This window comes from Musca autumnalis, unplaced genomic scaffold (assembly GCF_047663935.1).
Source record: "Musca autumnalis isolate F117 unplaced genomic scaffold, ASM4766393v1 scaffold_1, whole genome shotgun sequence".
Classification (NCBI taxonomy): domain Eukaryota; kingdom Metazoa; phylum Arthropoda; class Insecta; order Diptera; family Muscidae; genus Musca; species Musca autumnalis.
This window is the reverse complement of record NW_027411644.1, coordinates 193,841,994-193,865,407: the sequence shown is the minus strand read 5'-3', so window position 1 is coordinate 193,865,407 and position 23,414 is coordinate 193,841,994. Positions and strand designations below refer to the sequence as shown.

The following is a 23,414-nucleotide window of genomic DNA, read 5'->3' as shown; positions in this document are numbered from 1 at the left end:
TGCACCCACTCCCTATATCCATTGTATTTAACCGAAGTTTCCACATGGTGGATGCGGATCTGGCAAACGGGACAAATCCATGGCTCAAGGATATACGGGATAGGCAAGGACAAAAAGAGTTCGGAACAGGCATTTCCGGGTACCAGGATAGACACGACCGCCGTGAAATTGTCCCGGTGTCCCGTATTCCGACGACGAAGTTAAAGACACGCTGGAAGATACTTTGGCACAGCGTGGAGAAACATAACTCTTTTACCAGTAGTCCTAGAGGCAACTTAGACCTGAGCAGCCTCTAAAGTGCACCCATTCCCTATATACATTGTGTCTCACCGAAGTTGATATATGGTGGATGGGGATCTGGCAAACGGAACAGATCCATGGCTCAAGGATCTACCGGGATAAGCACGGACCAAAAGAGTTCGTGCAGCCATTGCCGGGTACCAGGATAGGTACGGCCGCCGTGAAATTGCCAACGTCATGTGAGCCAGTTATAAATGAAAATGCCCACTCATGCCCAAATTGAATTCCTGAGCTCCTGAGGTTCAAATTTGCTCATAAAGTTTTCTAAGGTGTCGATTACTTTCGAAAACCCTTGGACTCGGAGACAAGTTACACTCTCTGATATGAGAAAAGTCTCCCCTTACCCCTACTGGGATGTTCAAGAAAAACATTTCGTTGTTGTGTTTCTATTAATGTCAAAATTTGCACCGCAAACTTGTTTTTTCTGTGTTATTATCCTGCTGAATAAGTCATCAGACTCAGAGGTTGCATTTAATTTTAAAATTTCATTATTCTCTCTCCCTGCCCTTCCAACAAATTAGCTCATCATCATTCTTGCCACTTAGACAAGCCAAAAAATATTGCTATTTTATAAGCCACAATTATGAATCGCATCTTCATCTTCAAGTCTGCCGCTTTGGCTTCCTTAAGAAGCAAACAAAGCATAAAGCTCTCGATGTTTATTGTCGATGGCATTGTTGGCTGTATCTTCTTGTCCTTGTTACAATGATGATGGAGAGACGACAACGACTATCATCCGCATCATTATTATCTACGAAATTCCAAAGGCAACAGAAAAAAGCCAAACGAACAAAAAAAACCTTAAAAAATAAATGGCAACAACAAACAAGTGGTTGTAACACAATGAACACAAAATGATATTCCCACACACAAAGACACGCACACATCTATCCATGTAGCACACAGAGAAACGCTTATGCTCTCAACCTCCTTATTCAAAGAGCCAAACAAGAAACGAAGAAAAATTGCATAATAATCCCTTAGCTTTGAAATCAACAGATTATCCGTAAATATTTGTGTAAACATTGTAACCCAAATGCGTTTTGTAAACACCAACACACAGGCACACATACATACGCAGGCAGGCATCACACACAATATATACGGTCAGGGAAGGGAGAAATGGAAGATCCTTACAATGCACCAATGCCTGCATGAAGGCATGGCAACTTCATACACGAGCGCACATTGTATTGTTTAGCGATTTGTCTCTGTGAATTCCAGGCACAACCACACACTCACCAACAAGCACCCAACATGTACAAAAATATAGCCAACTAAAGTACAATATATGGACAATGACAACAACATCAGGGCAGTATGGGGGGAAAAGAAAAAAGCCAGTCTGCTGGCATTTAATCTGACGACACACAGTTCCATTCGAACCAATCCACCTATTCATGCTTACGGCCCCATTCGAACTCTTGATCATTACCTTATTTAGCAACATCATGACATGGTTCGGTTAACCGGCTTTAGTGCGGTAACAATATCATTGTTACTGCCACACACTACCAAATCAAAGTTTGGCTTATGAGCTTCACTTCGCACAGCCCCGCACCCTGTGTAGTATTACCGAATCGTGTAATAGTTTAAAGCATATCATTGCATCGTATCGCATATCGCATTGTAAGTACAATGACATGGCAAATGTGACGCTTATAAGCCCTTTTTCGATGCCTAAAAAAATGCAGAAAAAATACAACTATTTACAAGGGACATTTTGCTGTGACTGCTGCACTACACCTCTCATACCTCCCTTAAGATTAGAAAGGTTACTATAACAAACCAGACGCGTCGCCCAATGTTTGCACTTTCAGTGCGGGATCAACCACACAAACTTACACACACACATTTGAACGTAACCATATTGAACGATAATCGCTGGATATTGGTATGCCGTGGCGATATTCAATTTCGGTTTTAGATTGGATTCGTTTCGTTGGCTGATAAAATGTCGCAGCAATGCAGCTGTTAAATTGAAAATTTAATATCCGGATATTTGCTATGTCTGGTCAACTATCAATTAACCTTCCGATTCAATGGCATGTGTGATTGGAGTTTGTTTTGCGGAGAGGTGGCGGGAGGTTTTTTTCGCTAGGAGAATTACAAAATACTCGATGTTGATGCGAAAGATAGGGTAGAATTCTTTTCCTATGTTGATATAACAGTTTAAATAGTTTTGTGGCTAAACTAAAGGTAATCACAAAGAGACGGAGGATTTGTTATTATTTATGTGTGGCTGTGCCTATAAAATGTCGATATTTAAAGTCCGCAGGGGCGTATGGTTTATTTAAAAGAAAATCATAAGGGACATTGGTGCGTATTGGTAACATATTGGCTGCTGGTTCATATGAAAAGATAAATGAAGGCTGATATCACTGTTTAACACGGTTTTTGGTCGGAGGAAAACTCCATTTGAGGATGAAAGCCCTTGCTGAGTATATTAAAAACCTAAAAGGAAATTTTCGCCATAGATCGAAATAATGGTTTTAGAACCCAAGTATGTTTGGACAAAATGTGTTTCAGACAATTTGGAGTTGATTTAGCCATGTCCGTTCGTCTGTCTGTCTGGCTGGAGCGCACGATAACTCTCGAACGGATCAACCGATTCGGTCTAAAATTTGGCTTTCGTAATATTTTGTCCAAACTTAGTTTAAGTTCGAGGATGGGTTATATCGGTCCTCTCCTTCCGGTACCTCCCCCACAAAAGTTCGAAAATGTTCGGAAAATTTGTGAGCACTATGACTCTTGGAGGGAGTAACCGATTTGGTCCATACTTTGCACATCGTGAATTTTCTGCCAGACTTAGATGAGGTTCCAATCTGGACTAAATCGGTTCACTCATTCGGGTACCTCCCACACAAAATTTCGGAAAAGTTCATTTTGGACCTGCTCTCGAATCGCTTTGATTTTTGTTTTAGCAACATGTATTCACTGACCCACATACGACAGTATAAGTTTCATCAGGGGCAAGTCCATAAAAAACCTCTATGACACCGTGTTTAGTGGTTGGAGCCCAAGATAACTCTCGAACGGATCTGCCGATTCGGCCCAAAATGAGGCCTTCATAATATTTTGTGCAAACTTAGTTTATCGGTCCACTCCTTCAGCTACCTCCCCCACAAAAGTTCAAAAATGTTCGGAAAAATTGTGCGCACGACAACTCTTGATGGGAGTGACCAATTTTGTCCATACTTTACACATCCTAATATACCTACCAGATATAGGACAGGTTCGAATATGGACTATATTTATCCACTTCTTCGGGTACCTCCCACACAACATTTTGAATAAATTCACTTTAAGACCTGCTCTCGAATCGCTTTGATTTTTGTTGAAGCAACTTGCATACGCTGCCTCAATTACGGCAGTAAAAGTTTACCGAAGGTTTTCTTAGTGGCCCTGTTTACAGCGATATTATGTTCTTCGTAGGCTAGTGTGATAAAAAAGCCCTATCTATCGATATCCCCCCAAATTTTTGAGCTTTAATCTTATCCATACTTTTGTTGGTTCATACGCCCAAAATTTTGAAAACCCCCCTAAATACATAAGTTTTTTTGGAAAACAAGTATTTCAATCCACACAGCCTGAGGGTATATCTCTGTCGGCAAAGCCTTTTTTACTTGTCTGTCCGCCATTTCAGTAAAATCTTAAACTTGTTACAAAATGGATCGATTTGTATGTCCTTGATAAGCCCACAAAATATATGACAAACGGTTCTTTGGTCAAATGGGTCTAATACATTCAAAATATATTAAAATGACTCGTACTTTATAAGGGGTCTTATGTGGGGACTATACCAAAACGTGGACCTATATAACCCAACTTTATTAGGAATGTTTTCTGACCTCTGAAGACACAAAATACCAAATTACAACCAATTCTGTGGTCAAATGTGTCTAATACATTCAAAATATATTAAAATGACGCGTACTTTATATGGGGCCTTATATGGGGGCTATACCAAAACGCGGACCTATATAACCCAACTTTGGTAGGAATATTTTTTGGCCTCTGGAGACACAAAGTACCAAATTACAACCAATTTTGTGGTAAAATGGGCCAAATATCTTAAAAATTCCTTAAAACGACGACGCGTCACGCGTCATTTTGTATGGGGGCTATACGAAAGCGTGGACCTACATAGCCCGCTTTCAATACCAAAAGTCCTACGTAAATATAACATATTTTCCCAAAATTTCATCAACCTATGTCAATCCGTTCGGACGCTAGAGTGATTTCCACAGACGGACAGACGGACATGGCTATATCGATGTAGAATTGCACGCTGATCAAGAATATATATACTTTGTGGGGTCTACACTGATTATTTCGAGTAGTTACAAACGTAGTGACAAACTTAATATACCCCCATCCTATGGTGGAGGGTATAAAAAATCTACAAAAAATTGTTCGTAGTTTCATAAGTTTCACGAAAAAAAATGGATTTTCAACTGGGGGTCATCATTAAGGCTCTAGAAACACTGTAACATTTTGGCTTACATCCATGCAGTTTTTTGATAATATAAATATGAACGTTACTTCATACTTATGTTCTGTTAGGAAAAACAAACAGATTAGCATATATGGGCCTAAATATAGGAAAAAGTTAAACATTTGTCCACATTTTATTCATTTTTAGTGGTATGGAAATTTACCCTCGGATTCGGAGCCGGTGTCGTGAAAAAACTGGCCTGGAGTCGGAGTCTAGCCAAAAATACCTCGACTTCGAAACCCGGTTCACACCCTCCAGACAGCAAAGAGCTCTTAATATAAGCTGATGATTTTTCGATCTTTGCGTCGGATCCTATCGTATATACATAGCTGACGTAGTGAAGTTCTTCTATCTGCGGAATATGAAAATATCCGCCGCACAATGGTTCAAAAATCGATTTGCCTGGACAAAACCCCATTTTTTGTTGTCACTGATTATTAATTTCTACATGGGATTCGATAGTCAACATATTTGGTTTGTTCCAGAACTGCAAGAATCTACTAATTTTTACTATTATTTTCGATAACATAAAGGAAAAAATTTTATCGTAGTAAAAAGTAGTAGTTTCTTGCAATTGAAACTAAGGAAACCAAAAAATTGCTACAAAATATTTTAATGTGTAGGCGTGGTGTGCTCGTAAAGACGACATTTTTTCCAAATTTTGGAAAATACGTCATTTTTGCAAATGAAGTAGCTATTTCTCGGAAACTATCATTGTTTTTTAGGAATGGATGGTTGTTATCTTAGTAATCGTTTTAATAAATCACTGTTGCGTTTACACGAAGTTAGCTACATATGTTATGTCTGTTCCAGAACCTGCAATCTACAATTTTTTACTACGACAGCAATTTTTCCTTAATGTTATCGAAGAAAATAGTAAAAATTAGTAGATTCTTGCAGTTCTGGAACAGACCATTTATTTTCCTCAGGTACTAATTTTAAATTTAGTGGACTAGGGACCAGCACTGATGCCTGAGTGTGTCTTCTTTCAGTCCATATATACTTTTGTACCAATCCCGTTCCGTCCGTTTAACATTTTTTATACCCTCAGCATTTATGCCTCATCGAAATAATGGTTTTAGACCCCAGGTATGTTTGGACGAAATGTATTTTAGACAATTTGGAGTCGATTGAGCAATGTCCGTCCGTCTGTCTGTCTGGCTGGAGCGCACGATAACTCTCGAACGGATCAACCGATTCGGTCCAAACTTTGGCTTTCGTAATATTTTGTCCAAACTTAGTTTAAGTTCGAAGATGGGTTATATCGGTCCACTCTTTCCGGTACCGTCCCCACAAAAGTTCGAAAATGTTCGGAAAATTTGTACGTACGATAACTCTTGAAGGAAGCAACCGATTTGGTCCATAATATGCAACTGGTGAAATGTCTACCAGACTTAGATGAGGTTCCAATATGGACTCAATAAGTCCACTCCTTCGGGTACCTCCCACACAAAATTTGGGATAAGTTCAGTTTAGGACCTGCTCTCGAATCACTTCGATTTTTGCTTTAGCAACTTGTATTCACTGCCCCCATACGACGGTCCAAGTTTCATCAGGGGCAAGTCCATACTTCCTGAGAAAATAGCCCGAAAGTTGCACAAAACCCCTATGACACCGTGTGAGGTGGTTGGAGCGCATGATAAGTTTCGAACGGATCTACCGATTGGGTCCAAAATTTGGTCTTAGTAATATTTTGTCCAAACATAGTTTAAGTTCGAAGATAAGTCATATCGGTCGTCTCCTTCAGGTGCCTCCCCCACAAAATTTCAAAAATGTTCGGAAAAATTGTTCGCACTGTAACTTTTGAAGGGAGTGGCCGAATTGGTCCATACTTTACACATCCTAATATATCTACCAGATATAGATCAGGTTCAAATATGGACTATATTTGTCCACTTCATACAGTACCTCCCAAACAAAATTTCGGATAAGTTCACTTTAAGACCTGCTATCGAATCACTTTGATTTTTGTCGAAGCAACTTGCATTCGCTGCCTCAATTACGAAGGTAAAAGTTTTTTCAGGGGCAAATCCACACTTCTTGAGCAAACAGCCCGAATGGTGTAAAAACCCCCTATGGTACCAAATGTAGTGGCTGGAGATCCACTTCCATAATGGTCAATGTCGATCCATTCCTTTAAGTATTTCCTCCTCAAAACTTTTGCTCTTTAATCCTAATCAACATTTTTGTCGTTTCATACGCCCGAAATTTTTAAAACCCTCTAAATACATATGATTTTTTGGGAAAAATTTTTTTCAATATACACATGCTGAGGGTGTATCTCTGTCGGCCAAGCCGACTGATACTTTTTTACTTGTTTTAAATTTATTAAAATTACTGGTCTGTTCCAGTACTGTAAGAATATATTAAATTTTACTATTTTTTCTATAACAAAAGGAAAAATTGTTATCGTAATAAAAAATTTTAGATTGTTACAGGTTCTGGAACAGACATTACATAGTTAAAAATGTATTTTTTTTTACATTTATTTTCTTTACAAAACGTTTCATTTCAAATTTTCATAAAAATTTTTTGCAACTACAAAACCGAATTTGATTGCTTATAAAGCATCGGAAAGATTGTGTTATCTGTATAAAAATATGAAAAAAACGATTCTGAATCACTGTGCCCGGCTAAATTCACTGTCTGTTCATCATCTGTTGCTGAAATGAAGCTCTCTCTGAACATATTGATCGATGGTGTCTTGGTTCAGATTACTAACTATCAGAAGATATTGGGTGTTCTTTTGTCAGCACCCAATGAGCTGCCGGCCAGCGACTTCGGGACCTTGTACCTACTTCTGATCTTGTCTCAAATAGTTGTGGCTTGCGCGGACGCGTTAATCATGCTATGGAACGGTTTAAGGTGTCCATGCAAGCCATAGGTATTTGCGAAAAGAATAGATGTATTAACAAGGTTCTCAAGTTGCTGGCGGAAAGCACACCAAGTGCTGACAAAGAAACCTTGTTGACATTTAATAATGCAGTAGGCTGTAGTAAGCTATATGGCGCCAGTGTAGTATGGATATGTTAGCGTTAAGCAGTGGAAGAATTTTCAAACCTGCTAGAGAGCCATCCTAAGGAAGGCAACAGGGTGCCTCCTCATGATACCAGTGGACCGTCCACCTTTATGAGGAAACGAAGATATTACTGATGCATCAGCACAATAATATGTTATTGATGCAGTACCTGCTTGGTTGCTATCACCATGAGCATCCCTGTCTGAATCTAGCTGACAGGTCCAAAGAGATAGGTTCAAAGGTCGAAACGAGAAACTCTAGATCAACGAGCTTATCAGGCAGGCTTGCATACCATTCATACTGATACAGTTGCGCAGATAATACACAGAAAGAGTTTAAATGCCCTCTATATGGACGCAGCTTGGCCATATTGCTGCATTTTTGAATTTGAACAGAGAAACTGCTCCTTTGCGTACCGCGCAACAAAATTTCACAAAATTTTCGCAAAAGTGCCGTTTAAGTACACGTCTCCGATCGTTTTGAAGTGTTCGGGGTCAAGTCCACATACTTCCTGAGATTAAAACCAAAAAGCTTTAAAAATACCATGTCGGGACCAACTTACGAATTGTTGATCCGATTGGACAGCAACTTTGCACATCGTAAAATTTCCTCCAAACGCATATCATTAAGGTCCATATCGGACAGCACCCTTGAGTACCTCATTCGCAAAAGTCCAAAATGGCCAACTCCTTGGGTAACACCTACATTTCCCTAATTTTTCACAAAAGTGTGTTTTAAAAACAATAGTCCGATCGCTCTGATGTTTTCAGGGGCAAGTCCATACTTCCTGAGCTAATAACCCAAAAGCAACAACTGCTGAGCACTATAACTAAAAAAATTGAGTATCCGATTTGGCAAAACTTTGCACATCGTTAAAATTTCTTATAAAAGTACATCAAGTTGGTCAAGGATTTTTTGGATATTCTTGCATATAACAGCCAAACCATTGAGATTCTCGATCCAAAACTAAGACAAAAATTGTGGTTAAAAAAAATAAGTCAAAATCGGGAGGCTCGATTTTCACCGTAGACATATGGTCTAGTGGAAATTTTTGCCCAGTACAATCCCAGGAATCAGAAACCCGAAGGGTCCAATAAGTTACTCATATCGCCCCACCCTATTCCACAAGCCTAGAAAACACTGAAATCCGTGTTTCTGTTTAATTCTGTGTACTTTGATAGTTGTTGTTACAATTTTATGATTACGAGGTAAACCCTATTTCTCTATGTCGGTCGTGACTAACATGTCAACCACATTTCTCAGAAGATATACAAAAATTCTGCCAGTTTCTCGTATTTAATTAAACAGTAAATTTTATTTAAGATTGATTGGTAACCGATTGATCTACAGATTGACCAACATCGGATTCGCTCTCCTCTCTTGCCTGATAGAGATACTTTTCTTGTTCCGTTACAGCAGCCAGCATAGCTGCACCAATGCCAACAGCATCGTCAACATATTGCAAATCAAATGTTTTGCCCTGGCCAATCAGTTGTTCCAAATATTCGCTAACAAATTTTAGATGAACCGAATTATTTCCATAGAATGTACCTTCAATGGCAATTGTGGGTCGAGGTTCCTGACTTTTATCCAACAGACATGCACAACCTGCCGCCAATAAAGCAGCCGAACGCTTTGTTAGACATTCCAAAATAAAACGGGCCTTGGAGCACTCCTTATCCGAAGGTTTCATTATGCCCAAACGATCAAACATTAGACGTGTGTTATCAAAATTGCCAGCAGATTCGGATAACACTTCACAAATGTGTCGGCTATTAAAGGAGAAGGGTTTGATAAGTTGTTTGCCAATATCACCACTGAAGAGAATATTTTCCTTAGTGCAAATCAGAAATATTTGTCGCGCCAGCTCTGCAACAAATTCACCACAGATCAACTTTTCATAAATTCGTTTTCTGGGATTGTTGGAGAGTTTATCCACGTCTATGTCCAATTCCTGGCGTATATGATCTAAACAAGCATTTTCACCAAATACACCCCAGTCCAAGTGGCTAATAATCCAGGGTTTTGAAAGACATAAATCACTGGCAGTGGTGGGTACATTTTCAATTTTCTCTTTAAAGGCAACACTGGAGCTACTCGATCCCAAAAATAAACCAATTTCGCAATTTGAATATTTCCATGAGCCGGCCATTAAGACAGCAGAGGCCTCATTCACCATGGCCACAAGTTCTACCCTTGGATTTATATGTCTTATTATGGACTCTAAAATTCTCATCACATTATCCTCATCCTTCAAATGTTTAAAATTGAAATGTTTTGTGTAATCAGTAAAGCGAACAACCTTCGCATTATCATAATCCAGTGGAAACGGAAATACAATTACCAATGTCATGGGGTCACGTTCTAGTTGCCGATTTTTCAAAAACATTTGCAACTTACTTGCAATAAATTCGAATATTTCATTATCCTCAGTTTCCAATATTTCGGAGATGATTTCGTAGAATTCCGATTGCACCGAGGGTTTATTTTGACCACGCAATTGATATAAATAAATTGTAATGTTGGTGTCTTCTAGGTTTACAACTAAATAGCGCCCATGTTCACAACCATGAGGAAAATATTGTATAAATGTGTTACGACATTTGAGGCTTGTTCGAATTGTTTTATCTGTTTCGGTTTCGGCACTTGAATTGATTTCATTTAACATCTGATTCTTAATTTGCATCAGTTGTTCGATGTGCAGTTCAAATGGGGCACATATTTCTTGAATTCTTTTGAAATCGGCATCTTCTTCCATGATGGCTTTGAACACGAACGATTTTTTGTTTTGATTTTTAATAGTAACAAATTAGGGCTAAACCTATAACTCTGCGTGTTGCGTGTGCGTTCAAAAATACAAAAACAAAATACATGTATTTCAAATTGAAAACAAAAACAAACACATGTATTTTGTTTTTGTTTTTTCGAACGCACACGCAACACGCAATTAATTAGGTAGAGCCTTTAAATATTTTTTAAATATTAGGGTGGGAATTAAAATGGTTCGTTTGTCCATATTTACATTTGGCAATTTTCCTTGCGGCAACTGTCAGTTTTTCGGTGAGAGAGTCCCAATTTACATTAGGCGAGTTTACTTGCGGCAATTGTCAGTTTGATGGAGAGAGAGGTAAGGCATATGGTAACCCTTTGCCTCTCAGCCCCCTCTCTCACCTACAAACTGACAATTGCCGCAAGTAAACTCGCCTGATGTAAATTGGGACAGAGTGTGCTGAAAGGCAAAGGGTTACCATATGCCTCACTTCTCTTTCCCTCAAATTGACAATTGCCGCAAGGAAAATTGCCTAATGTAAATATGGACTTTAAAAAAAAATCAGCACTCCGAAGTCAGAGAAACAAATACTTAGTGAGAAAGTATTTAAAACATCTTTATACACCGTGGGCATTCAGGACAGATTTTGTAATAGTATTTGTAAGTTTGTAAGTACACACAGAAAAAAATGGCCTCTCTAACATATGTCCCAAACATATGCCTTGTTCCAGAACCTGCAAGAAGCTACTATTTGTTACTAAGATAACATTTTTTCATTATACCCTCAGCATTTATGCTAACGAGGGTATATAAACTTTCATACGGGCAAAATGTGCCTCCTCGAAATAATGGTTTTAGACCCCAAGTATGTTTGGACGAAATGTCTTTCAGACAATTTGGAGTCGATTGAGCAATGTCCGTCCGTCTGTCTGTCTATCTGTCTGGCGCACGATAACTCTCGCACTCTCGGTTCAAATTTTGACTTTCGTAATATTTTACCCAAACTTAGTTTAAGTTCGAAGATGGGCTATATCGGTCCACTACTTCCGGTACCTCCCCCACAAAAGTTCGAAAATGTTCCGAAAATTTGTGCGCACGATAACTCTTGAAGGGAGTAACCGATTTGGTCCATACTTTGCCCATCGTGAAATGTGTACCAGACTTAAATAAGGTTTCAATATGGACCCAATCGGTCCACTCCTTCGGGTACCTCCCACACAAAATTTCGGAAAAGTTCAGGTTAGGGCCATCTCTCGACTCGCTTTGATTTTTGTTTTAGCAACTTGTATTCACTGCCCTTCTTACGACGGTACAAGTTTCATCAGGGGCAAGTCCATACTTCCTGAGAAAATAGCCTGAAAGGTACAAAAAAACCCTATGACACCGTGTGTAGTGGTTGGAGCGCAAGATAACTCTCGAACGGTCTGCCGATTCGGTCCAAAATTTGGCCTTAGTAATATTTTGCCCAAACATAATTTAAGTTTGAAGATAAGCCATATTGGTCCACTCCTACAGGTACCTCCCCCACAAAAGTTCAAAATTGTTCGGAAAAACTGTTCGTACGGTAACTCTTGAAGGGATTGGCCGAATTGGTCTATACTTTACACATCCTAATATATCTACCAGATATAGATCAGGTTCAAATATGAACTATATTTGTCCACTCCATCCGGTACCTCCCACACAAGATTTCGGATAAGTTCATTTTAAGACCTGATATTGAATCACTTTGATTTTTGTTGAAGCAACTTGCTTTCGCTGCCTCAATTACGATCGTAAACGTTTTTTTAGGGGCAAGTTCATACTTCTTGAGGAAACAGCCCGAAGAGTGTAAAAACCCCATATGGCACCATATGTTGTGGCTGGAGATCCACTTCCATAACGGTCAATGTCCATCCATTCCTTTTAGTATCTCCTCCGCAAAACTTTTGATCTTTTATCCTAATCAACATTTTTTTCGGTTCAAACGCCCTATTTTTAATACCCCCTAAATACATACGTATTTTGGGAAAAAAATTGTTTCAATATATAAACAGGCTGAGGGTATATCTCTGTCGGCAAAGCTGACTGATATTTTTTTTACTTGTTTATGTTATCGGAAAATATAGTATAAATTAGTAGATTCTTGCAGTTCTGGAACAGACCAATATTTTGCAGCAAACATAGTCCATATTTACATTAGGCAATTTTCCTTGCGGCAATTGTCAGTTTGAAGGCGAGGGAGGTGAGGCATATGGTAACCCTTTTCTTCTCAACACCCTCTCTCACCAACAAACTGGCAATTGCCGCAAGGAAAATTGCCTAATGTAAATATGGACATATATTTGTTTGCAAGCAGTCCCAAACATAACATATGTTTGGGTCCTGCAAACAAATATATGTTTGGCTGCAAACAAATACAAACACAAAAGCCACAAAAAAAAAACAAACACATGCACCAGTGGGCGCTTTCTGTGAGCAAAGGAGCGTAAATGTCAATGTGAAACACATTGAAATGTATGCTCACTTGCTCTCATCAGGATTTTTATGCATGGACACTATCCACAAAGCACATCATGTCGCTGTAAACATGATTATAAGGAGTACCTTCTGTAAAAATTTCAAAACGATCTTCGAACACTCCTTATGCTGCACTTAAACGAAAATGTTGAACTTTTGTGAGTAAGGTATCCAAAGGTCCATATCGGCTTTCTCGATAAGAGTTTTAAAGAACATTTCGGCCAAATCGGATACTCAATTCGTAAATTGGTGCCAGCATGTCTTTTTTAAGCTTTTGGACCATTTATTGTGTCCGGATGTATCGACTTGCCCACGAAAATACCAAAACGATCGGAGACATGTCCCTAAAGGCACTTTTGCGAAAAATTTGTGAAATTGTGTGTGGGTTGTACTTAAAAAAGTTGACCAATAGAGTTACCCTGTTCAGATTAGTATATTCGCTGACCACACTGGTGCCGCATATTTTACAACTGACTGACCTATTGCGTTATATATGGTCAACAAGGTTTCTTTATCTGTACCCAAATGCTGCCGACTAAGGATTTGATGACCTTGTTCCTTCATCTCAGTTTGTCGCATGCGCGGATGACATGAACGTGCTTCCGTGTGGTCGGAATTCTGCTACCATCTTGTGACCTGTGCCGTCCATGTATAAGATCAGTCAAAGGGGAGTTTAACCGTCTGGAGAGAATGTAATGCAGGAGAGGTAGAGGTTAAGCAGTTCCGGAGATATCACCCCACCTTGGCAACCTCCCCGTTTCACTCTATAGGGCGTGGGCTTCTTGTTCCTGAATTCCTCCTACGATTGGCGTCCACACATATAATTGATTATGCAAACGTTTCAAACTTGACCGAAGAGTAGTCTCCTCAATGTCCAAATGTCAAACAGCGTGAGGTGATTGACAGTACCAAGGGCTTGCTCCGGTTGAGTCCACGACTAATATGTGTGGAGATGGCGTGCAGCGCTGTTGACGTGATGTGCTGCTTACGTAATCCATCCTGATTACACTGTGCAACAAAATGGAGGTGAAAGTGTGGGGAACGGAAAATTCCTGTTGGTGAAGAAAGGCCTTGGTGAGTATATTAGGAACCCCGAAGGACAGATCCGCCGTGAATCGAACATCCGCGTTATGGCGTGATGAAATTTTTGCTTTAGACCCTGTAAGCCATCAGGAATTAGCGTCATACATTTGTTCACTATTGCTTTAGCTTATTTTTGAGATGATATGTCTTCAGTCAAATCGAATGAGGATTATTTTCGTAGAGTACTTCGACCTTCTAATTCGCTTCCTTCAATGTCCTTTTCGTCCTTTATTTTAAGAGCCGCTATAAAAGTACCACAAGATGACGTTTTTCAGCTTCGATATGTTCTGCAAAAATGTCGCTCAGAAAATTTTAGGTACGGCTCTCATTGACAACTAATCGATTTTGTCGCGTTTTCGTGGTCGTTTTGTGCATTTGGCTTGGTTTAAGTATAGTACACATTGACAAGCAAAACTGATAGTCATCGAGGTCTATTTCGTGAATATCAAAGCCTAACTGAAAAATTTCTTTTGTAATCTCTAAATAATACCGTAAATATTGTATTTCAAACGTTTTTAGCTAAATAAAAGTTATTATTTGCCGGAAAATTGTCCTAAAAGTACGTTGACTGTCAGTTTTGACTGTTAGTGTGTACTCCCCTTTACATACATATACAGACATTCCAAACAAAAACAAATGTCTATGTGGTTGTTGTCAAAGCATATTAACCCTGAGTTTACAAATGACAAGACAGTTGACTTCATGTAATGATTGTCAAAATCCCACAACTTGCCTGTGTGACGTAGGCGTCCAGACAACTGCAAAAACAGTACAGTCGTAAAATTATGAATGAAAATCATGGATTTCTTTTTTTCCGTTCACATACTTTGTTTTTGTACATTTTCTTTTGTTTTCAACACATTTCAATTAATAGGTTTGTCCTTGTACTTTCGCAGTAAATATTACTCAGTAACTTCTTTTTAGAGAGTAAAGCATTTTATACTCTTTTAAAGGAAAACATTAAAAAAGTAAAAAGACAACATTCAGTAAAAATTTTCAATTTGATTAACCCAGATATGCCCATTGCTTGATCGTGATCATTTTTAAATTATTTTTATATTATTTTAGAAGCAAATGTGAAATAATAACAGTACGTTTATATGTTTTTTAAAATTTTTTTGAAAAAAGTGGTTTTTGAGGCCACTTTTGGACACAAGGTTTTATCATATAACTGGGAGTTATGGGACACAAAACCTTTGACATATAGTCCAAAGACACCTTTTCGGCATCTAGTTAACGTTTTTTCGTAGTTGGCTCCACATCGTGTATGTTTTCGTTATAAAACTACCCAATAATTAATCGGTCATAACGCAAATCATTGTAAAAACTAAGCGATAAGTGGCAACTTCGACGAACTAGACCTCAAAACTCAAAAATAGTAGCTCAAGATATTGGAATCACATAATATCCCAAGAGCTACAGATGTGTACTGAGTAGGGTTATGACTTTTTGACATTTTTCCTCAAAAATGATTTCCTGTAGCAGGGATGAATGAACTTTTGCCTATTAATCACTATGCTTTCGTTTATTCCATTGAAATATAAAAAAAGTTCACGCACAAATCGATTTTAAAAAAATAATTTTTTGAAAAAATATATGAAATGAAAAAATTTTTTTTTTTCAAAAAATTATTTTTTATTGCACGAATGAATAATTATAAGCCTACTTATAACTATAATAACGTTTATTTCATTCATATATTAAAAAAATCGCGAAAAATATCACTTTGAAAAAATTTTAATTTTTTTGTTTTTTGTTAAAAAATTATATTTTTGAATAAAAGCGTTTACGACATTTTTACGATTCTCAGAATTGAAGAAAAATAGTGAGAAATAAATTTTATGTAATTTTAATTATCTCATGTGGCTCTAAAGTTTATTTTCAGTTATATATCTGTTTTCAGTGACTTCAAAAAATTGTCCATAATTTTGATAAATTCAAATTTTAAAATCATTTTGTGCGTGAGGTTTTTTCACCGAATCACCTTATAATTAAGATTTTATGTAATCTTATGGCAAAACTCATCACGCTATGATACAGGGATATGAGGTTGTAAAAAAGTCATAACCCTAGTACTGAGTATATCACCAAAATAAACGGTACTTTGATGAACATAACATATCAAATTAGCAAGAATTTTGTGTGTCCTATATATAGGACGTTGGGCATATCTGGGTTAATATTTACGATTATGATATTTGAATATTTTAAGCCTTTACCTAATTAACTGCGTGTTGCGTGTGCGTTCAAAAATACAAAAACAAAATACATGTATTTCAAATTGACAACAAAAACAAATACATGTATTTTGTTTTTGTTTTTTTTGAACGCACACGCAACACGCAGTTAATTAGGTAAAGGCTTTAAACTTTTGACAACTGCCTAAAGCTACAAAATGTTACTGAACAAAATTCCTTCAGTAAAAATTATAAGTTCTCAGTAATAAAAAATTTCAAAACAAGTTTCTCAATTCATTCTCTTTTACTGAACATTTGTGTAAAAAACAACATTCAGTAATAATTTGTAATAATTATTACAAATTATCGAGTACGCAGACACACTTATAATCTCACTTATTTTTACAAAAATGTCAAAAATTTGTTAACCCGACTGTCTGTAAAAAATTAATAGACACCTGGGAGACTGACTAGAAATGTATGTATGTGTTAGTAACTTAGAGTTTTATTTGCAGACAGACTGTCTTGTGTAAACACCTAGTTAATGTCATAATTAGAAAGGAGAATGTCATTCAACCAACAGACGGGAAATTCAGTCTCCACATTTGACAATGGAATGGAATGGCTTAATCAAGGCAATCCTCGTCCCGATAACATATCAGCGCAATGGCAAAGTATTGCCCACTCCATGCAAACAGTCGTAAAATCCATACTTGGATACCAGAGACCTCCACCAAGGAATCCATGGTATAACCAAGAGTGTCGTGCTGCTACCGAAGAGAAAATTGCGGCATAAGGGCTAATCTACTATCAGTAGCAACGCATAGCGCACGAGAAAGGTATCGGGAGAAAAAGATAGTGGAGAAACGTCTTTTCCGCAGGAAAAAAAGAAATGGAAAATCGAGAGTGTGAAAAAACTATATGTACAGCAGCCAGAATAAAATCCGAAAGTTCTACCAACGAGTGAAACATCAAACTTATGGCTTTGTTGAGGGTTATGACCTGCTGTAAGGACGTACAAGTTAATCTGTTAACATATTCCGACAGCATGCTCAGCTTATGAACGTATTTCGAAGATGGTATTGAATGTGTATTTCCCTGCCAATAAAAGGTAAAGGCAGCAATAAACCGGCAGAAGAATATTAAGGCAGCACGAGCCGATGGCTTGTCAGCCGAGCTATTCAAACCCAGAGGCGACACGCTAATAAAGTGTATTCATCATCTAGTTAGCACCATCTGGGCATCCTGTGTCCCGTCCACAAAAAAGGGGATAAAGGCCTGGGTACATAAGCAGCCTCGTCTGCTTGCCTTGCTTTCCTGCTTCATGTCTGATATAACATAAAATAAAAGAATAAAGAAGGCAGAGCCAATTTCGAACTTGGTTGCCCTTTTCTTCTTTATTCTTTTATTTTTGTAAGTCCATATTTACATTAGGCAATTTTCCTTGCGGCAATTGTCAGTTTGATGGAGAGAGAGCTGAGGCATATGGTAACCCTTTGCCTCTCAGCCCCCTCTCTCACCTACAAACTGACAATTGCCGCAAGTAAACTCGCCTAATGTAAATTGGGACTTATGTCAGAAATGAAGCAGGAAAGCAAGGCAACCAGGCGAGGTAGCTTATGTACTCAAGGGGTGAGTACATAATCTGCCTTGCCTGCTTGCCTTGCTTGCTTCTGATAAAAGAATAAAAAAGAAAAGGGCAACCCAGTTCGAAATTTGCTCGGCCTTCTTTATTCTTTTAATTTTATTATGTCAGAAATGAAGCAGGAAAGCAAGGCAATCAGGCAAGGCAGCTTAAGTACGCGTGCCTTCAAGGCCTGGGTACATAAGCTGCCTTGCTTGCTTCTGATAAAAGAATAAAAAAGAAAAGGGCAACCCAGTTCGAAATCGTATCGGCCTTCTTTATTATTTTATTTTTGTTATGCGAGGCAGTTTATGTACCTAGGCCTTCAGGCCTTAATACTGTGTGCTCTAACTATAGGGTCATAAGTCCGCTCCGTTTTGCTTACAAGATAGTGCCAGGAATATTGTGCGAACGACTATAGCCCTATGGTCAACAAAATAATAGGGACATACCCATGCGGCTTTATACATTGCAAATCCACCATTGACCAGATTTTTACTCTGAGCCAAATCCTGGATAATGCCAAGTTTACACTTGCGCTCCAAAATCCACTGGATTTCACGAAATCCTGAAATACACCCCGGTGTTTACACTTATTTTTTGTTGATTTCAAACATATCACAATGATCAAGGTAGATGCATATGCGCAGCTGATCGAACATGAATTTTCAAGACAAGTTGTTGTAGATTGAATTAATCATCAAAAATATACGACAATATAGAACTTTACAACTTTATTTGGAAAACTATCGTAAAATTATCTATATATCGTATTAATTGTGTATAGTACTAACAAATGAAAAATTAAAAAAAAAAAAGATTTTATCGTTGAGAATTCGTTATAATAAATTTTGATAGATAAAAGTTGTGCTCAGAACCTGCGCAATATTAGTACTTGCAGTAGTTTTCCCGTTTAGTGCTAAAAATACGTTCCCGTACCCCGAAATCTAGCAAGACTTGCACTTCTCTTTAAACAAAAATAGCGCAGAATAACACCCTCTTCTCCTGTTTTCTGCAATACCATTTTGGCCTAGTTGAAACTAGCAGCAAGCATGTTCATTGGTATCTAATGTTATAGCTGATACGTTGATTTTGACAATTCTGCTGCAGTTTTTGCAATTTCCGTCATTTTTCCGTTCTCGTATTTTTTAAGAAATTTGTATGGGGAAGCAACTTTTGACAATTCGCTCTATATTCTAACATTTCCATTAAAAAAGTACGGGAACACAATGAAAAATAGCATTGTAACAAAGTAATTTAATATTTTTTTCACATTATTTACAAATGTTGATACTAAAATTTTTTGTTGCAGCAATTGACCATCTACCTTGTTTATTGTGATACGTGAAAAGTGTTGCAACTTTTGGTACTTTTTTAGGCAAAAACAGGGTTGTATATCATGTGTACTGTGATTTCGATGTTGATTTCGCTGAAATCACGAAATGAGATGATTTCATTTTTGTATGCGAAATCATGATACATTTTGCTTGATTCCGCGCGAAATCACGGAACGTCTTCGAAATCATGAAACGACGCCAAATGTAAACTAAGCATAATACCCTAGAGATGCAGATTGACACTTACCATCTTTATGTTCATTCGGCTTTATAAGACGACTTTAACTGATACCAAGTCCTCAATTTAAACGTGGCAAAACGCCGTCGTATGCTGTCTAATTTTTTGGAAGGAATTTTTTGTACCTGTTATAATGTTTTGTACCCCTGGCTAAAACTTCCAACATATCGAAAATCTGTGTGTCGTTATATGAGGTCTACATAACGACCTATACCGACAACTTCCAGCCATTTCGTAGGAATGTTGAGGCCACAAGCTTCAATACGAGTGTTACTAAAAAACCTTCTGGCCTAGGCAACACGCTGTGTCGCCAGGCGTCTTTGACATTTTTTTTTTTAACTTTGACAGTTTTGAGCCTATGCGTACTCAGAACAGTTTCATGTGTTGTGTTGTTTACAGTGACTTCAAAAAATCACTGCATAAAAAAGTGAATTAACTCGTGAACATTTTCGTTCGATAATTTTTCACAACTTTCGACGTGGATAATCACGGCAAGAGTGGATCGATCAAATTAAATCTTTGTATGTCGAGGCCCATCCTACAGCACCATACTACAGCACTATGAAAAACTGATTTAATGAATTTAATCGTGGCCGACAATCGCCAAAAAATAATAAGTTCGTGAGGGATGTCCGAAAGTGGTCGTTGTGCCAGACAAAATTAAGCCGTGCGTGAACGGATAATGCAAGATCGCCATGTTTTGTACCGTGAGATAAAGCATTTATTTCACCAACTAACATTTGATATTGCATGAACGCTTGGCGCCAAAAAAGGCGATTTTCTCGTCGCATCCCGTGTTGGTCGGTGCAAAAAATTTCGAAAAAAAATACGCGGTGAGAGGTTTTTTAAGGTGGATCCAGATGACGAATCATGAAACTATGCATATGAGCCCGAAAAATCGCACCAATCGCCAGTAGTTGCAGTAAAAGCGTTAAAAAACATGTTTTGGAGGTGTCTCAATAAAGCCACTGTAAACTACCCAAAACATGGTCGTATGTCAAACTGTCCTGAGTACACTTAGGCTAAAAACTGTTAAACTTTCCAAAAAATTTCAAATTTCTGCATGCTACCTAGGCCAGAAGGTTTTTTAGTGACCCTCGTATACCGAAAATCGAAAGGTACCGTTCTATGGGGACTATATGAAGACGTGGAACGTTTTGTTTTACTTCCAATGAAGACTCAATACCATTTCAAGTGGTATATTGAGGTTTAACCCCCTGTTTTTGTAACTATTTTTTGTTCGTTCGTCTATATTCGTAATAATTTGGGCATCCATAGCTCAGTCCCTAGATGACATACAGATCTAATTCTTAGTATATACGTTCTATATATAGTTAAGAATTCCTCATTCAAAAATCAACGTTGCACATTTGCGCTAAGGCGAGTAAATCGATCTACAAAATTTGACAATTCGTGTGAGAACATAACATTTATTTACAAAAACAGGGGGTAAAACTTGAAAATACCGGTAAACGGAGGTACCGTTCTATGGGGACTAAATTATATATTTCAGGTGGAAAGTCGTATACCCCCAACGAAAACTAAATTCCATTTCAGTGGGATATTGAGACTAAATCCTTCAAAATACCAAAAATTCGGGAGGTACCGTTCTATGGGGGCCATGTGAAGACGTGGACGACAAATTTAAGGTGAAAAATTTTATACCCTCAGCAAATACTAAACACAAAATTTCATTCATTTTGGGAAGGATATTGAGGCTAAAACCTTTTAAATACCGAAAAGCAGGAGGTGCCTTTCTATGGGGGGCTATATTAAAACGTGGACCGATATAGCTCATTTCCAATACCAAGCATGCTAAGAGTAATAGAAACTTCTTTATCATATTATAAAGCTCTATCTTAAAAATTGCGAGCTGTATCTTGATTTGAACAGACGGACATGGCTATTTCGACTTAGAATATTGTATATGCTCATATAGTACATGCTTTATGGAGTCTCCAACGAATATTTCGATGTGTTATAAACGGAATGACAAATTTTAATATGACCTCCATATTATGGTGGAGTATAAAAAAAAATAACTAACTCCTGTCAGTAAACGGCGATAAGTTTGGGTACTTGCGCAAGCAGATAAGCCATATCTTGATGTGTTTGAGAAAAAAATATCTTCGAAAGATCTATAGGCCAATATCAGTACAGTTAAAGGTATCGAAATACAACGATTGTGTTGGCAAGGTCAGACGTATCACCAGAACAAGATGACGAAAGCACGTTATTCTAAATTGGGAATGAAAAGCAACTAATAGAGAAAAGTGGAAATCTATTCTTAGTTCGACTTATAGGAAAAATGTTCTGTAGTGGGCCACCGAAGTAAATTAAGTGCTCCTTGTAGTCCTGGTTACAACGACATACATTTTTTGTAAGATAATATTGGTCAACAAAATGAAAAAGTTAACTGTTTAATCCGTTACTAGCACGTGTCCGCTACTTCGTAAGCGAGAAGGTGTCATTTATAGAAAAGAGGATGCAAACAGAACGACGTTTTATTTTTTCCAGAATTAATAAAATCAAATATGAAACATTTATTCACATTACAAAATTCGATTCCTAACCTTCCCAATACCAACGGTACAACATTACTATTTTCCACACCCCTTTCGCCGGTTTCTGTAAGACGATTCGAATTCAAATTCGTTCTAATTAGAATTTTTTGTTTGTTTAAAAACAAAAATTAGTTTAAAATTTTTTCAAAAAAATAGAAGTTTGGTGGAAGTTCGAACAAATTTGAATTGAAAGCGTGTTAAGGCCTTGACACATAAGAAGCATGGCATTCTTGCTTAAGTCATATCTTGTAAATGACTAGAGACCAAGTTCGACTTAATTCAAATGTGATTCTGAAATCTTTTTATTATGTCGAACTTGGTCTTTAGTCTTTTATCAGATGTGACTTAATCAAGAATGTCATGATTCTTATGTGTCGAGGCCTTTAGTGAAACAGGCCATTCGAGTAGTTTGAATTTCAACATATTACGCTTAGAGTCACTGGCCTTCATTAAATAATTTAGTACTATTTATTACTTTTTTGTATAGTAAGCATTTTCCAGATCTATTCCATCAACCAATACTAAATTTAATTACTTACGGTAAGCTTTTAACTTATTTTCCAAACCCGCCTCTATATCTCAACCCTAACCCAAATTCCAATTATATTCCTTCATATAAAACTAAACGTTTTTCCAATTCTAAATTTAGTACCTTTCGTATTCTTATAGTATTATATCGCATTTCCAAAACCACCTCCACATCTCAACCGTACGCACCAACACTGCGCCTAAAAACAAAATTCAGAACTTTTCGACCCATAAGTACGAATTTCCAAAACCCCCAACCAAAAACCTACTACACAATAGTAATCTTAATTTCAAATTTCAGGATTCAAGCTCTATCCGTTCACCCAAATCCAAATTGTACCAAATTTAGTACCATTTTGTACTTTCCATAAGTACGAATTTCCAAAACTACCTCAACTGTAATCTCAATTCAAAATTTCCGAATTCCTGCTCTATCTGTTCGCCCAAATCCAAATTGTACCAAATTTAGTACCACTTAGTACGTTTCTTACACATGGGTATAAATTCCCAAAACTACCTCTATGCCTCAATCCCACACTTCAACAGTAATCTTAATTCAAAATTTCAGGATTCCAGCTCTATCCGTTCATCCAAATTCAAGTCGTACCAAATTTAGTACTTTTCGTATACATGTGTATACATTTCCAAAACCACCACTTTATGTTAAACCTAAATCTCAGTCTTTATTCTCATTCCAAATTTCAAGTTTTTGGCTCTATCCGTTCACATAATACAAAATGGAAACAAATTTAGTACTTTTGGCTCACATTTAGTTCG

At 37.6% G+C, this 23,414-nt stretch overlaps 2 protein-coding genes across 4 annotated transcripts in view; both read right to left on the bottom strand.

Annotated features, from left to right (window-relative positions):
* Positions 1-23,414, bottom strand: part of orb (polyadenylation element binding protein orb) — a 280,777-nt gene that overhangs the window by 173,315 nt on the left and 84,048 nt on the right. The window lies entirely within an intron of this gene.
* On the bottom strand, positions 9,111-10,673 carry LOC141391021 (hexokinase type 2-like). The gene has a single exon (XM_073963938.1). The coding sequence runs from the start codon at positions 10,573-10,575 to the stop codon at positions 9,136-9,138; it is 1,440 nt and encodes a 479-aa protein (XP_073820039.1). The 5' UTR covers positions 10,576-10,673; the 3' UTR covers positions 9,111-9,135.